Source organism: Staurois parvus, unplaced genomic scaffold (genome assembly GCF_062004578.1).
Source record: "Staurois parvus isolate SC_StPar_1 unplaced genomic scaffold, SC_StPar_1.0 ptg000097l, whole genome shotgun sequence".
NCBI classification, from domain to species: domain Eukaryota; kingdom Metazoa; phylum Chordata; class Amphibia; order Anura; family Ranidae; genus Staurois; species Staurois parvus.
In genome coordinates this window covers 1,243,815-1,256,856 of record NW_028317893.1, presented here as the reverse complement: position 1 = coordinate 1,256,856, position 13,042 = coordinate 1,243,815, and the positions used below count along the sequence as shown (strand labels likewise).

General features: G+C 46.3%; 2 protein-coding genes across 11 annotated transcripts in view; one reads left to right on the top strand and one right to left on the bottom strand.

The window, feature by feature from the left end:
• PTPRM (protein tyrosine phosphatase receptor type M) overlaps positions 1 to 13,042 on the bottom strand; it is a 998,088-nt gene that overhangs the window by 695,284 nt on the left and 289,762 nt on the right. The gene's annotated exons all lie outside the window — the stretch shown is intronic.
• Positions 3,874 to 4,871, top strand: LOC149467876 (uncharacterized). Its single transcript, XM_089670971.1, has 2 exons — positions 3,874 to 4,045; positions 4,204 to 4,871. The coding sequence occupies exons 1-2, from the start codon at positions 3,874 to 3,876 to the stop codon at positions 4,797 to 4,799; spliced, it is 768 nt and encodes a 255-aa protein (XP_089527097.1). The 3' UTR covers positions 4,800 to 4,871.

Sequence of the window (13,042 nt, the reverse complement as noted above, 5' to 3'; positions counted from 1 at the left end):
ATGCTCAAACTGCTAAATCAGCTACAGTGGGCAGTAAAAGATAATTATCAAAAACACTTAAGTGTAGCTGGTACAGGAGCGAAGGTGGGGAGGGTGTTGTAAATTAGTTCACCTTTTCAATATTTGTGAAAAGTAATGCCCGTAGCGTAAATGACAGGAAAGAAGTAGCGCAGGGCAGGCATGACTAGGCCTAGAGTGGGTAAGGAAGGCTAGAAAGGGTTAAGTCAGTGCAGGGGTTTGAAAATGTATAGGTGGGAGCTGGTTGGTAGAGGGAAAACGTGGGTGGTCTCCTTGGCACCTTTGGGTGGGGTATCCTGGGTGGGGGGCGGTCAGTCGGAGCTGGACGTTGGTGAGTGAGCTTCAGTGAGCTTCCCTCCCATCCTACCTACGCCAGCAGTATTAGGGCCTTTTCCCTGAGAGACAGTGGGGCTGTCATGGATGGTCTGGTGGCCCAGCTGCGTGAGGCGGCAGCCTCAAGAGGAATAGACTGGCTGCAGAGCCGGTTCTCTGCCTTTTTGCAGGACCCGGGCTTGTCACTTGACCCGGGCTTATCACAGGGCCCGGGCTTATCACCAGAGGAAGAGGGGCGGGAGCGCCCATGTGCTCGGAGGTCTCGGCCTCCGGAGCGCTTCAGCCCGGACTCCCCATCCCCCAGAGCTCAGCGCCGCATCAGGAGCACCGCACGGGACCCTCCGGCCCCGCAGGCAAGGCACTCTCTGGCCTCTGTTCGCGGGGGAGCCGGGAGGAATCCTCAGCTTCAGCGGAGCTCGGTGGGCGGGGTTTCACACGAAGGAAGCCCCTCCCCCCGCCCGCACGGCAACGGAGACGGGAAGGTAACGGCTCCTCCACTGGCAAAGTGCATGTCAGGGAGGGAGCCCAACGTGGGAGAAGGAGCGCTGCGGCTGCCGGGCTGTCCCCTGCAGCAGTCGGCGGGCCACCTGTACAGCATGGAGCGGCGGCTCTGAAGAGGAGCAAGCAGAAGGGCAGCTCTGGGCAGAGTGCTGAAGAGAGTGTGACGGGACGGAGACCAGGGACATCGTGGGGCGTGGCTGGTGCCAGGAGGCGGAGTCAACTGCGGCACGGCCCGGAGGGACCCGTGGCTCCTGGGACGGGGAGGCCATGCAGCCGTCAGGAAGAGGTCGAAAGATCGGAGGGTGAGCTGTCTGAACCCGATGCGGGGGTGACAGCTGGCCGCTCTGCGTCGATGGAGTCGGGACGCGCGGCTGATGGGACATCTCCTGGGCAGCCTGGTGAGTTCCCTGTTTTATTCTCTTCTGCGCTTCGGGACCTGTTGGGGGGTGGCAGGGGCGCGGCCTCAGCGGTAAGGGATGTGGGCGTTCCCGCGTCAGGTTTAAGGGGGGGTCTCGGCGATTTGATGTCCGGCCTGAGGGATTTGTTGCGGCGCTTTGAGCAGGGTGAGGGTAGGGCTCCCGGTCCGTTTTTTCAGGGTGGGGTCGGTGGTTCATTCTCCCCAGGACAATCGGCCTCAAAGCATAGGGGTGTATGTTGGCAGTTCCAAGAGGGCGCGTGTCGTTTCGGGGGATTCTGCCGTTTTAAACATGAGTGTTCAGGTTGCGGCGGATCCCATCCTTTGTCGCGCTGTTTCAAGCGGGGCAGAGGCCTGCCCGGAGAGCATGCGAGTAAGAGGCACAACTCCGGAGAAAGTGGAAAGGATGCGGCCTTTCCTAAATAGATACCCGGATCGAGCAGCCGCCGGGCTGCTGTTGGCCGGTTTTTCGGAGGGTTTTCGTATTCCGTGTAGTTTGACTTCGATAACTTATGGTCGGCGGTGCAGCATGCTGAGGTGGTTTCGGCGAAGTTGAGTAAGGAAGTGGGGTTGGGACGTATGGGCGGGCCGTTTTCTTGCGCTCCGTTTTCAGATCTGGTGGTTTCCCCCTTGGGGGTGGTGCCCAAGAAGGAGCCGAATTCGTTCAGGTTGATTCACCACCTGTCTTTCCCCAAAGGGGGGTCGGTTAATGACGCCATCGATCCGCAGTCCTGTTCGGTGACTTACACATCGTTTGATGCGGCAGTTTTCTGGTTTCGTCGTTATGGGCACGGTTCGCTTATGGCGAAGTCGGATATTGAGTCCGCATTTCGCTTGTTGCTGGTACATCCGGATAGTTTTCGTTTTCTGGGATGCCATTGGCAGGGCTCGTTTTACGTTGATAAGTGCCTTCCCATGGGGTGTTCGATTTCTTGCGCATTGTTTGAGCGGTTCAGTTCGTTCTTGGAGTGGGTGGTGCGGGATGTCTCCGGGATAAATTCGGTCATCCATTATTTGGATGATTTTCTTTGCGTGGGTCTGCCCGCTTCCAGGGTATGCGCGGTTTTGTTGGCTACGTTGCAACACGTTGCTGAACGTTTCGGGATTCCATTGGCTTTGGACAAGACTGAGGGCCCGGCTTCTGTGATGACTTTTCTGGGCATCGTTTTGGACTCGGATGCCATGGAGTGCCGGCTGCCAGGGGACAAATTGTTGGCCCTACAAGGGGAAATTCGTGGGGTGCTGGGCAAGCGGAGAATTCAGCTACGGGCCTTGCAGTCGTTGCTGGGTAAGCTGAACTTCGCTTGTCGCATCCTGCCGATGGGGAGAGTATTTTGCCGCCGGCTGGCGGCGGCAGGAATTACTTCCCCTTTGCATTTTATTCGTTTAACTAGGGAACATCGGGAGGACTTGCGGATTTGGCATACCTTTTTGGATGACTTTAATGGACGGGCGCTGTGGATGTCTGGACCAGTCAGTAATTTTGACTTGGAATTGTTCACGGATGCGGCGGCTTCCGGGGGATATGGGGCCTTTTTTAGGGGGCGGTGGAGTGCGGCTCCTTGGCCTTCTTCTTGGGCTGCAGCAGGTTTCCTTAGTAACCTGGTGCTGTTGGAACTTTTTCCGGTGGTATTGGCGGTTGAGGTTTGGGGTGAAAATTTTCGGAATCAGAAGGTTCGTTTTCATTGCGACAACTTGGGGGTGGTTCAGGTCATCAACCGGGTCTCGGCTTCCTCGCAACCTGTGGTTGGCTTGCTTCGCCATTTAGTGTTGCGTTGCCTGCAGCTGAACGTTTTTCTCTATGCTGTGCATCTCCCTGGGGTTGATAACATCTTGGCTGACGCTTTGTCTCGTTTTCAGTGGGACAAATTCCGAGAGATGGCGCCGGCGGCGGAGCGACACGGGGTTCCCTGTCCCGACTGGCTGTGGGAGATTGCCTTGGGGTCGTTGCAGGTTGGATCCGGAGGTCGGTGAGTGAGGCGACATGGTCTGCATACTCGAAGGTCTGGCGGGAGTGGCTGGACTTGTTACATCAGGTCGAGATAGATCCGTGGGGGCCGGAGGTAGGGGTGGCTGTTTTGTACTATTTGGCAAGGAACTTGGAACGGGGGGTGTCGGCTGCTGCAGTGGATCGGTGGTTGGCTGGCTTGGCCTTCCTCTTTAAGCTTCAAGGGTGTCGGGACTTCACAAAAGAATTTTGGGTACGACAGGCTCTTCGAGGTTACCGTAGGGCTTGTCGCAGTAAGGATTCTTGTCGTCCGGTGTCCTTTGAATTGTTAGGATCGTTGTTTGAGCATCTGCGCTTTGTTTGCTTTTCAGACTTTGAGGTGTGCTTATTTCGGGCGGCCTTTGCGGTGGCTTTCTTTGGGGCACTGCGTATTGGGGAGCTCGTCAGTCCATCCAAATCCGTTCTTGGGGGGTTATTGGGGGATGATGTCAGGGTCTCCAGTGACTGGGTGGAGGTGTTCGTCCGTCGGTCCTAGACGGACCAATTGGGTCGTGGTGCGCGGGTGCGGTTTTTTGCCCTTCCAACATCATTGGTGTGCCCGGTGCGGGCGGTTCGTGACTTTTTGTCCCATCGTCCGGTGGGGCGTGGCTCTTTTTTCATGCATGAAGATGGGTCCCCGTTAACTCGTTTTCAATTTGTGTCGGTTTTTCGACGCTGTTTGAAGGTTGTGGGTTTGGATGCATCTTTGTATGCTTCTCACTCGTTTCGGATTGGGGCGGCTACTGAGGCCGCCCGGTGGGGTCTGTCGGATGCGGCGGTAAAACGGATTGGTAGATGGGATTCCCAGAGGTTTCGCTTGTACATTCGTCCGCATATGTTGGGTTGATTAAGGTTGGATCCCGGGTTGTGGTCCCTGGGTTGGGGGGGAGTTTGTCCTGTCTCTGTGCCGTTTTTTGTTCTGGTGGTAGTTCTTGTTCTTTTATTTCAGATGGAGCGGTGCGCCTGGTGTGGATCCTGGGGCACTCCTATGTTTTTTGGGGGGCCAGGCGGGCGGATGTGAGGCCTAATGGGCGGCAGTTGGGATTGTCTAGACAGGAGGCTTGCGTGCGCTGGATAGGTGTGCCGGGGATGTTGTGGGGTCGTGTGGTGCCTGAAGTTCGGCGTTTTGCCAGTCTGGATAGGCCACCGGATGTTCTGGTATTGCATGCGGGGGGTAATGATTTGGGAGTTCGGTCCATGCGGGAGTTGGTGAGGGACATAAAGATGGACTTTCTGCTATTGCGGAGGGATTATCCGGACATGGTGTTGGTATGGTCGGATATGGTAGCCCGCGCCTCTTGGCGTTTGGCGCGGTCGGTGGAGCGGCTCAATAAAGCGCGGATAAAGGTCAACAAGGAGGTGGGGTGCTTTTTCATTCGGAATGGAGGGTTGGTGGTCCGGCATTTGGAGTTGGAGGTAGATACCTGGCGGTATCTGCGGAATGATGGAGTACATCTTAATGCTGTAGGGACGGATTTGTGGTCTCTGGGTTTACAGGATGGTGTGCAGAGAGCAGTCCGTTTGTGGTGGGGCACGCATGGGTAAGGGCTTACCCAGCGTGTTGTGGCGGTTTGTTGGTCTTTGGAGGCGGGTATTATCTTGAAGGTACAGAGAATGGTGTGGGACCCATCGGTGGTATGGTGTGCCCGGGGAACATTCCAGTTAACCAAGGTTTAACTGGAATGTGGTGGTGCTGCACTGCAGACGGTAAGGTTGTCTCCGAGGTGGGTGGTTGCGGCTGGAGGCCTGGTGGTATATGGGGTCCGCAGGTGCATTTCAGATGATTGGTGGATGGGGCCTTCGAAGACCAACAACAAATTGGTATGTTTTCTGTTATAAGGAATGGTTTGGTGTTTAAATCGTGTGGTTAATAAAAGGCCACGTTGGCCATTTACTCCAAATCGGTGTCATGTTTTTATTTAAGTAAGAGTTATAGGTAAGGATCTGGATGAACCGATCTCTGGTGCACTAGTCAAGATGAACTAACCCTTTAAGCAAATAGTTTCTGGTGAATCTGTTGCAAGTTTCTTACCAGTTGCCAATACCAGTACTTCTTGCTTCAGAATGACAGCCGTGCGATCAGCCTTCTGCATTAGCTCCTTACGTTGGCTGATGAGGAGCACATCACATCTGAGCATGCCTTCTGCAGACCTGATGTTTTTTACATTTTCAGCTGTTTAAAACATTTTTATGACTTAGTACAAATTAGCATTCAAAGTAGAATTCTAGGCTCAGTTTCACTTTAAATAGTTTGATGGACAGAATGGCAGAGAGGCAGTCAAACGGAAACTGTCAGCAGATGGAAAGTCGCCTGTACTGCGTTTGATACAGCACTACTTGCAGTAGGTAGCTAGTGCTATTACAGTCCATACAGCATGCACAGCGGTCACATCATTCTATAACGGAAATAGTTTGTTTGGACCAGATTGGCCCAAATGTACTATTTAAAGTGAAATAAAACCTTGAATTGTAATTCAAGAGTCTGGAATGTTTTGGTAAAATACAACTTAATCTTCCACTGATTTTATATGTTATATAGCTGTAGATTTATTGCATGCTTTCTGAATTCTTAAAACTATCAATAGACAAAGCTGTACTTCTGATCATCTGAAGTTCATTATCTCAGATATTAGAAGGTTAGCTAATACCACGGTGTTAATGGAGGGCAGGATATCATTTGGGGCTTCAAGTTTCCTGATTTCCCTCATCTTTTTCACTAATCCTTTGTCACCGTTCCATTGTGCTCTAGTAATAAGAATCACAGAGGTCACACAGAGAAAGAGAAGAATTAATGGATGGAAAATGTCAATGGTAGGCAAACTCTTATTACTTTTGTACAGCTAGGATTTTTTCTAGCTACAGGGGTTAGTTTATAATGTAAAGTAATTTAACTTTCAGACTGCTGATACAGAGAGCAAAAGTAATATCTTCTCTTGGACATAATACACTTCATAGGCATGACCTTAATGGAGAATAATAGCATAGGTTTTAGGACAAACACAAAGAATGCTGTTATATTTTAACTAATGCCAAATATGAAACAAAAAAAAAAAGGTGTATGAAAATTTGCACAGGCCCTGAGAAGGAGGTAGCCCTCCTGTACCCCATTAAAATAGATCTATACAAAGATTTAATATATTGCAGCTTACCAATCTTTACCCCTGGTTCACATCTGTGCGGGTGGTGCCGCAGCGGATCAGCACAAAAATCCGTGCAGCCGCACCACCCACAGAGGAATGCGGACCCACGGGCGGATGCCATTAATTCTAATGACACGCCGCCCGCACTGGAAATCACAACCGTACTGGGAACCAAGGTTCCTGTGCGGGCTGTGTTTTCCGAAGAAGTGCAGGGACTTCTTCCCTGCGTGTTCTGGGGCACGGGAGTCCATTCAAATGAATGTACTCTCGTGCCTGTGCAAAACGTGGCCCGCAGGAACGCGGAGATGTGAACCTAGCCTGAATCTAACTTGCCTCTTGTGCACGGTTGGGTGCTGAGTGATTCACTGCAGTTCCAGCACACTAACCAAGCTGTCATTCTCTGCTCTCAGTTAAGGCTTCGGATCAGGATCCAGGGGGACGGGCACTCGATGATGTAACCACTGTGAAAGCCAGTCACAATATTCACATGATACAGAAGTACAGAAGTATGGGTGGCCTCCTGTGTGTAAAGGCCCACTGAAAGGGCTGCCAGGAGACGGCAATAAGGGGCTAATTGTGGTGGCCGTGACTGCATTCTCTGGAGAAGCAATAGAGCAACCATTAGATGGCAGCTTTGTAAGTCTGTGGACAGGATAGTTTTGGATGCATTGGAAAGTTTACAGTATATGGATGTGTGATGTCAGCAGCCCTAGCTGACATAAAGTGGTATTAAACGCAACAACTAGGGATACACCAATACCCTTTTTTATTGGCAAGTACAAGTACTGATGCTTTCAGTCAAATACTCACCAATACTGTGTACTGACACTTTGCAGTGCAATTTACATCCATACAAAATTAGTGGCCACAAATTGCACTGCAAAGAATGGCATGCAATTTGAACAGGAATGTGGTGCAATTCCTGTCCGAGTCACATGCCGTTTCCCCACTGCTTTTGTGTGAACCCAGGCTTGTTAGAGCGATTTCACAGCATTCCTGTTCAAATCAAAAGGTCGCTCTTTGCAGTGCAATTTGCACCCATTAATTTTGTATTGAAGCAAATCGCACCACGAAGTATTGGTTTTGGGTATCAGGGCCATTTTCACGAGTATGAACACTCGTGAAAATACTTGTATCGGCACCAATATTGGAATCGGTGCATCCCTAGCAAAAACAATTATTAACTACACTGCATCATTCCAACCCTTAAATGTCTTGAATGCTCATAGTTTTTGATAAGGGAGACTTTAGTTCCTCTTTAAATGTGGTATCTACATTTGTTTACTTTTTAGGCTTTTTTCCTTTGTTTTCACTTGGTAATCCAGGCAGTAACACAGGGTGTCTCCATTCTGGATTGGGGATCAACAAACTTTTGGACAGCAGCATTATCAATCTGGAGAGAGGATAGTATTAGATGCACAAAACAGTTTAGAAGGACTTCACCAATATATTAAAGCCATACTCCATCTAACACTTTTTAAGCAGTTACAGTAAAAGTGTTTTTTTTATTCCTTTTGGGTGAAAAGCTGATTGTAAGAATCCTTGTTAGTGATAAATAGTTTGTCTCAACACTCTAACTGCCACTTTAAGGCCTAGTTTAAACTTGCTTAAAAATATGGCATTTGACACCAGTTTTTAAATTACCCTAATGCCAATCAAAGCAGCTATCACTAAATAAAATGGTTACCTTACAGTCCTGTACACAGTATCATCTCCAAAGCCCTCATAGAAGTCTATCACAACACTCCTTAAAAGGACCTGTAGCTGTTGAGGGGGTCTTGTTCAGAGATAGCTTTGCTTTGGTGGTATTAAAGATATGAGATATCCCAGGATGCACTGGCTTCACCCTGCACAAAGAGTAATCACCGGAACAGAAAAACATAGGCCGTTCGCATAACCTTGCTTCTTTGCTTTAAGTGACAATGTGAAACTCCCAAAGTAAGGGGAAGTACCCAGATCCTCCTAAGTCAACGCATAAAGTATTAGGAGAAAGTAAATTGTTAAAAAAATTAACTAAAGAAAAGAGATCAGCTCTATAAAAAAAACCCAGCCACCAGGTAATGAGATATGTAAAGAATACTTTACGAGTATTACCTTTGGATTAGTATTATGTTAACCCATGGGGGACAACTTGGCGGTATGGACTGAAACTATGAGTAGTGCCAGTCCTTTTCCCAGGGATGGAGACAATGATGATTTTCATATGGACATGATAATGGGTCTATGTTTGGGGGACAAGACTGCCTTTCCATATTTTGCTCCAGATCCTGAGTGGGATATGAAGTATTTGAAAGGGGGAGTGTTAAACTCGTTAAAATATGCTCCAGGATACAAGTGCCCCAATAGCCAAGCAGAATAATAATCCTTTTCTTGGCACCTCCTTGACATCGGCCACTGCACTTCCTGATTATACCAAATTGTACCCTCAACTCCCTAAGGATGAGGATTATTTGTTGTCAACAATCAGAGGAGACATTTATTACATTCTGCCCCAGCCCACGGGGCCTCGCCTACTGCTCCACTGGTGTTCCCTTCCCTGATTTTACCAAGCCATCCCTAGCCGTTTTGCATTGATGGATGGTGGTTGAGAGGTTATTTCAGGGGAAGACTCAGTTCCAGGTCTATCAATTCATGAAATAAGAAGGAACAAAAGTTATATTCGGAAAGGCATTGGAGCACATGCAGGAAACTGTGGCTGCTATGATGCCCAAGACCAATAAGGGAAAGGGTAAAAAGGGCAAGGTAGCAAGCCAGGTAACAAAACTAAGTAAACAGAAATTGGTTGTACAGGAGCAGACAGTACAGGAGAGGGATGCAGCAAGTGAGGAGTCAGAAGGTTCAGCAGGGGACGAAGAGGTGAGTCAGCCTGAGCAGGATGAATCTTAAGAATCTGGTAGGTATCGTCTGAGAGCCAGAAAAGGCACTGGAGATGACAAGGGAGCAACCCAAGCTTATCCTTACATAATTGTGGGTAATGAAATGTGAATGACTGAAGTTAATGGCATTATAAAAGGGTTGTCCTGACCTTCGGAGGAACCCCACTACTGCCATCAACTACCTGAAAAGAGCAACTCAAGCAACAATGTTCACAACAGGATATGAAGATAATCATTGATGGGTAGACCATTTCCTACCCCTTGGACCAAAGGGTCAATGGTGATTATGCCTGGGGACCTAGACTTGATCCAAGAAAAATATGTGACAAACCTTAAAAGGCTTTTGAATGGCATCTACGGTGATGTATGTCTCTCTTTTCCGCTTCCCTCACAGGAACCAACACATCCTTTAAAGCCAAGAGCCAAAATGGTTGTTAAGGCCCTGCATAAACACAAGATCCTGGACCCACCTAATGGAGAGCCCACAACTGTGATTCATACAGCAGTTTTGACAGCAGATTCTCAGGCCTGGATCCATGCGTCAAAGAGTAAAAAAAGTCTCGGATTTTGCTCGACCCAAGGAGTTGGGTACAGACAAAGAGAGTGAAGCCAGTGATAGAGTGTCTCTGGAAGACAGCCAAAAAGAGACTGATCAAGATGTCAGTGCATTTGCATCTGCAAACATCTTGGGACATCTTCCTTTTAATAGGTTGTCTCACACTGGTAGTGTTTCTCCTGATTTGGGTGATTAGTACATAATGTTATCACCCTTTAACTGCAACCCAAAAAGACTGACCTCCTGTCCCACCCTAGACATCCACGCGAACTGTTAAAGCAATCTGAGAATGTATGGGTTTACATGGCTAGGACAGTGATGAATGGTTCCAGTTTTTGTTTGTCAGATATGCTCAATCCTACTGACCTTTTAACTACATATTTGGTAGCCGTTCCTACTCCAACATGGAGTAGTTTTGCAGAATAGTTTCAGAGGACAAGTTAATGATACTGATGTGAGAGTGGATGATGTACCATCTATTTCATTGTATGAATACTGTCATAATTGTCCATATTCATTTAAACGTTGGGAAACTATGACTGGTATCAAAACTTTAAATATTACCCATGGAAAAGTATGTTATAATATGATATATGATTCTAAAGAGATTCCCCGGTGTTGGTATCTAAGATTTACATATAGGCCAAATCCAACAACCCTATCCCCTCATGATAGGATTTGATTTAAATCTAATAGAACAGGTACAGTACATAACATAATGACTTGTGATCATGTTTTACCACAGCCCAGCCATATTAATCAACTTTTATTTCCATAAAGAGAATGTTCTCTGGGGACTGGAATGTTATCTATAAGTGTTCACGCCTATGAGGATTTGTAGAACTTATTATTTTGTTTGCTATATTTCTATTACGCACCATATGGTGAGTTATTGTAACATCTATAAAGTATCCTGACTGGCGCTTTATGGACACCGCCTGAAATAATTGGTATTATCTCTGTATTTAAACTCAAACAATAATAAAGACTTTGAATTCTGCAACACCTCAGTGTCTGAACTGCATTATTCCCAAAGTACTTTGTACCTGTCATGATTGAACGGAGGGTGCTACAATCTTGTAGCAGGTTCTTACTGACTCACTGGATGGGTTTTTGTCACAATGTATGCTACCAACTGTCCCAGCTTTAGTAAGGAAATTTGTCCAATGCTCAAACTTTACAGCATAACTAAATACATTTGCTTTATGCTGATGCCTGGAAATGTCAAGGTGATCCCTGACAATAATCTCAACACAAGGGCATGCCCAATGCCCAGTGAGTGAATGGTGCTTCACTGCCAGTCCCCTTGCATATTGTCTATGTACCACAACCATTTTTTTCTCTTATAGGTCATAATTATCTCTTACATAAGGAGAAAGCACAACAAATTGACAAGATGCCTGCCTAAAATCACTAGCAGAATTGATTTCTTATTTCATACCTGAAGATGAGGTCCCAAAAAGAGAGTCCCACCACCAATCAAGGACCAAACAAATTTCTACATTACAAGGATCAAACCAAACTACTAATCTTTATGGGCTCATGCAATAGTAACCCATCATACTTAAAGAATACCATGGGATACGTAGTCAAAGGCTAGGCAATTCCATTATCTGTGCACCTTAATCAATACATCAACCCTGGATCCAATGCCAATTGGGTAAATAAAGTGACAATGCTGTCAAATGCACTTTTAAAATACGACCGTCATATTTCTTACACTACTCTTAGTATTTTAGCCTATGCTAACTAATTTAGTATTGCTATACCATGTTTATGAGTATCATATTTTAAAGAAAGCAAGCTACAGATTTGTTTCCATTTTTCTGAATTACAAAACATCTTGGACATCATCTAACAAATAAAAGATAAGTGACTCATGAACTGATGTTAACTAATTTGAAAATATTACTTTTTTTGCCATGCTTTTTTGCAGGAATCATTTATTACACAAAGATTTGTTCTGCTTTGGTTCAAATCTCATATGACAGTTAGGCCTTTAGTTCAACTTAAAATAGAAGAGGTTTGTTAACTGTGTACCTCAAGAGTCCTCACAAAAAAATCTATAGTGTTAGTTTATACCCATTAGAACCAACAGTAGTTAGCAATCTTGAAACAAAAGCAGACTAGGAACTTTGCTTATTATGCCCTAAGCTTGCAATTACTTTTAATGCATTTTATATTACTGTTATCTGTACTTTGGAATTGGAATCAATGAAGCTGACATAAAGGTCATTCACACCTAATGTGAAACTCTTGCAAACAGTAGTTATTGAACAATAATATCTAACAAAGCATCACTTGGATTTCTCAAATAACAGATACTAATAAACTGCAAATATCTGCACATGGGTGTATTGTGTCCCCTCTTTGTCAAAGAAAAGTGTAGAGATACATCAGTGACATGTGCAAAGTAACTTACAAAAAGAACTATAGCATTCTATCGAAAAACAGATCTATATTGTCATTGGTCTCAGTAGAGAACAGAGATGTATCAGAGAAAAGCACATCATGTACTTTTTCCTTTCACGCTCTCCTGTCTCTGTTTCATTGCACTGGCATTTGGGGACCAGAGTTTCGTTCTTGCATACAAACTACTGTTCTCTGTGCAATTGCTTCTACGCAATGCATGACTCTCCAATCTTCCCTAGGTACTTTGACAAGAAAGTAATGGAAATGGACTGGAAAAGGAAAGTATCTCTGTCCCTTTTGGATATATTCCTATCACTTCCTTTCTTGTCATAAGAGGAGTCTGTGTTGGAGAGATACCTGTCAGGATAGAAAAAGATGGAAAATCTCTCCAGCATGAGCACTCTCCATGATATTGTCTGTGCGTGTGTCTGTCTCTATATCTCACTGTGTGAGAGACACAGAGGCAGACACAAGCTCAGACAATATTGTGTATGGATTGAGAGGATGGCAAAGGATTGATTTACTTCGGGAACTGGAGGCTGGAGATTGCAGGAGGCTACACCAACCCTGCTTAAAGGGAAAGGCTATATTGGACCTAAATCTTATAGGCCAAATACAGGAAGTGAGAGTATATACTGTATGTATGTCGGTGGAGGACTTACATGTTTATGGTGATAAAGAGAACTGATTTATAGCAAGATCAACACATTTTTACCAGTTGATGACAGACATTCACACGCAATACAAGGACAAATCTTTGCATATAAACATATTGTACTTAACCACTTCCCAACTGCTCTATAG

Excerpts from the sequence above, each read along its gene's own strand:
- LOC149467876 (XM_089670971.1), top strand. The coding sequence starts at position 3,874 with ATGCATGAAGATGGGTCCCCGTTAACTCGTTTTCAATTTGTGTCGGTT. Across the intron at positions 4,046-4,203 it reads TGCGGCGGTAAAACGGATTG|ATGGAGCGGTGCGCCTGGTG; the intron begins GTAGATGGGATT and ends CTTTTATTTCAG.